Source organism: Alternaria postmessia (genome assembly GCF_024291825.1).
Source record: "Alternaria postmessia strain BMP 2775 chromosome Unknown scaffold_88, whole genome shotgun sequence".
NCBI classification, from domain to species: Eukaryota; Fungi; Ascomycota; class Dothideomycetes; order Pleosporales; family Pleosporaceae; genus Alternaria; species Alternaria postmessia.
Genome location: NW_026260161.1, coordinates 74,692 through 78,641, shown reverse-complemented (window position 1 = coordinate 78,641; position 3,950 = coordinate 74,692). Strand labels below are relative to the sequence as shown.

The following is a 3,950-nucleotide window of genomic DNA, read 5'->3' as shown; positions in this document are numbered from 1 at the left end:
TAGCATATTGTCTCCTTGGCCTGTTCGAAGTCAACATGCCCTTAATATATGGTGAAGGAGCGAAGGCATTTTTGCGCCTGCAAGAAGAGATCATCAAACGCAGTAGCGATCTTTCGATATTTGCATGGAACCCTATTTCGGGCGTGCAAGCTCGTGGCGGCGACTGGATTGGAGTCTTCGCTACTTCGCCGGCGGAATTTGCAGCCAGTTGGTGCATCGATCGTAATACAAGTTCACATGCCGAGTTTTCTCTGACGAACAGAGGTCTCTTACTCACAGGTGGCTTTCCCTTGCTTGAGCTCTCTCCTCAGGAGAAAAGTAGCATACCACGAAGCTACTTTCTGATTGTGGGTATCCTTGCCAGGATATTGGATACAGATCATCAGTACACACACAGAGGCATCTTCTTGCAGAAATATGGGCCTTCCAGATATCGCCGGATGAACGGCCTACCTTTGGCAGATTTTAAATACGGCAAAGTCTGGCAATACACGTCACAACATGAAACTACTGGCTTCTGCTGGGGAGAGGATGTCAATACCAGAGCACTGGAAACCGCGGTTTATATCTCAACTGATGATGCTCATACTTATTCATTTGAGCTCTCGAACGAATTTCGTGCAGGTTCGGTTCACATTCCTGAACAGAAAGACTTGAAACTCGTATCTGTTGCCCCGTTACCTTTATGGGATCATGTCAATGCGGTCTTCTTCGAACCAAACGTCGATCATACGGACCGTGGCTACTACCCGATGGTTTTGGCTGCTGAGTTTGTCTTGTCCCCATATCCTGGAGGTGATCAGAAGATAGTTGTCGTTTTCAAGATGGATAGAGCAGGTAATGATCTGCTAGTATTTCCATCCAAAGATTATTATCCGGAAAGGTCATTGCTATTCGAGGCCAAAGCCAGCAACGAGGGAATATCATGGGAAGAGCTGATGAGACAAGCACCCCGGCTTCTGAAGAATTTGGGTAGTTCAACTGAGATGAAGATCAGGGGGGAGTCAGCCGCTCGTCCACATCACCCTCCAATGCAGACTTTTAATATCGCGTTCTGGCTGCGAGTAGACCATCTTCGCAATCCCCATGGGAACGCAGTATCTGACTTGGTGTCATCGGTCACTCTCATCGAATCTCGACCTGTGGACACAGGGCTAATAGACTTCAACAAAACATCAGCAGATGTCCCCAAAATATCGGTTTATGTCGATCCTCACAATATTCTTCCAACGTCGACGTTAAGCGCTAGGGTTTAATAGCTTCGGTTGCAATCAATAAAGTTTCCAGATAGACATATATACAGCTGCATATAGTGAAGCCAAGTAAGTGTTTGGGAACACACTTCCACTGCGATACAATACAGTGTAACTCAACAGCGTTGTGCCTGCGTCTTATCACCAGCACGTCCATCATATCAATCCTCACAACATTCCGGTCACAAGCCTCGAGGCGTTCATGACTGCCAGTCAATCTGGAACTAAATTGATACGAGAGTGAGTGTGCTGCAGAGTTTGTCTCTGTTGCATGTCAATAGATCTCCAAGCCAAAAGCGAATGGATATGCGAAACGTATTGATACCGTTTATACTACTACTACCAACAAGACTCCATCAACGCGCATATCGTACAAGCCATGTTCAAAATCCGTATACATTCCATTCCAGTCGTTCATCTTCCCAGGGGTATTCATTCAAGTCTCCACTTCTCCATCATATCGTAAGAATGCATATACACACACATCCGCCCGTCTCGTCGTGCAACCAGCGACCTTTTCCATTTCCCTTATCCACAAGCAAACACCACCACACGCTGTTTACAAGAAGTACTCTCCGCGACCTCCCCTCCCAGCTGGGACAGCACGCTTATGATCCGGAACAGCACTGAAGATTTGGAATTCTGGCTTGAGGTCCTCGCCCAGGTTCATGATGGAAGCGACGTTTCCGCAGCGGTAGCAGTAGTTGGGTGCTGACCAGACAGTCACAACGTCCTTGTCTTTGAAGTGGTACTTGTAGCCTTCGTTCACTAATTGATGGGCTCGGGCGATGAGCTGGAGACCGTTGACGTGGTTAAACTGTAACAATATGTTAGCTGGAGGATGAAGGGAGAAACGTGGTGGATGCATACTTCAGAAGACACCTTGTCTCCGAACAACCAACCTGCACCTCTAGGCGAGACTGCCCAAGTGTCTACGTCTTCAGGATCACTCCACACAAGATCGCAAAAGGCTCCCTCGTGGGGGATCTCCTGGGCGCGGGCTACGACGCGGATTTGATCTAATGTCCGAATTTCAGGACTTAGACCGCCGTGTACGCAAAGTACCTTTCCATCGACGATGGCGGCCAGAGCGAGGAAGTCGAAGACTTGACAGCAGGCCTTCCATACTGAAGCGTTGCCGTACTTGGTTTGGCACTCCTCGTAGAAACCGTAGACTTGGGTGATTTGTCGCGATTCGTGGTTTCCACGGACCAGTGTGACGCGGTCTGGGAATCTGTCGCTGTCAGTATCTATAATGTGCTATTCCGATTTCGTATGCATACTTTGCCTTCAAGCACATGAGAAGAGTGAAAGTCTCCAGACTGAAATATCCTCGGTCGACAAAGTCACCCAAGAAGATGAAATTCTGCTGGCCGTTTCCGCCAACTGTGTTTTTGGCCGAGTCTGCGTCGGATGCGGATCCGATACTCCGCCTGTCGTGGACGCTCCTGCTTCGACCTCGTTCCTCCTCCTCATCGTCATCGCCTTCTTCATCGCCATCACCGCCAGGAGGACTCGTAGGCCCGGTGTAATTGGGGTCGCGCTGGAACCGCCTCTTCATCTTGCGCTTTACTTTGGGATCTGTTATGCTTGTGGGAGGCTCGAGATCGGCGGGGTTAATTGTGCTTGGTAATGTGACTGGCGGTGCGAGGGGTGCGGCAGGGGAGTCGTTGGGCATGCCACCAGCGACGCGGAAGAGCTCGAGAAGGTCATAGAATTGACCGTGGATGTCTCCGCATACCGTGACGGGTGTTCTTACGGGTTGGATGTTGGATTCTAATGGATGGCGTTAGTCTCCTGTTTGGTTCCAGGTACGGTTCAAGACACGCGCTGTTCACCGTCTAACCTTCTCTTCTTCCTTCTGACATGGCGGTCTTGCTATTCCGAATCACATACCTTCCATAAGACATTCTTTGACAATCTCACATAGTCGCTTCATGTCTGCCTCGGGCAAGTACTTGCATTGCTTGGCTTGCTCCAGCCATTCATCGGGTCCTGCGCCCTTTGCGAGACGCGCAGGCCCTGGCTGTGGAACATCGCTGTCTTTCCCCATGTTTCAGTCGTCTTTGAAGTCAGAGTCAACAAGAAGGGCTCGATGCGGTGCGTTTAGATGCAGGAGGGCGACAATGGCGGCGGGAAGGAGGTTGGTCGTGTGACGATGGCGGTGCTGAGGCGTCGGCTGTAGGGTATCATGGGTCAAGGTGACTGGCAGTAAAAGCAAAGACAGTGGGTGAGAGGAAGCTATGTCGTCTGCAGCTAGAGAGGGCGGGGATTGGGCATGTGCCGTCGTGGTTGAGGTGCAGTTGAGGTGCGGGTTTTGGTGGGGCAGCTGCCGCCCCTCGGCGCTTGCCGTTCGCGCCTGCCCTTGCCCACTGCCTCGTGAAAGCGCGCCCATTGTCGCTGCGTCATTGCCAAAGTCGCCGTGTCTCACAGAGTATCAAAAACAATCGCCGCGCTTGGTACTGCCTTCCTGCCTGATATCTCTAATGTTCACCCAAAGCAACTGTCGCTCTCTCGTCCACCTCGCCCCAACTCAACTACAATTGAGATAATTCACCCAGCCGAGGGCTACATTGCATTTACCTACGGTATACAGCATACTGTGTCTCACAATATCCAGTACTAACTCATACACCAGAACTGCAACTCGTCTAGCTGTATACAAACTCAACCTGTACAGGAACAATCGCGCCCTCC

The 3,950-nt window shown here is 50.5% G+C and overlaps 1 protein-coding gene across 1 annotated transcript; it reads right to left on the bottom strand.

The window, feature by feature from the left end:
• Nucleotides 1–1,812: 1,812 nt before the first annotated feature.
• On the bottom strand, nucleotides 1,813–3,306 carry J4E82_009352 (uncharacterized protein; the record flags this gene model as incomplete). The annotated part of the gene is made up of 4 exons (XM_051735577.1): nucleotides 1,813–2,070; nucleotides 2,124–2,487; nucleotides 2,537–3,029; nucleotides 3,150–3,306. The coding sequence occupies 4 exons, from the start codon at nucleotides 3,304–3,306 to the stop codon at nucleotides 1,813–1,815; spliced, it is 1,272 nt and encodes a 423-aa protein (XP_051584678.1).
• Between the last annotated feature and the right edge of the window lie 644 nt (nucleotides 3,307–3,950).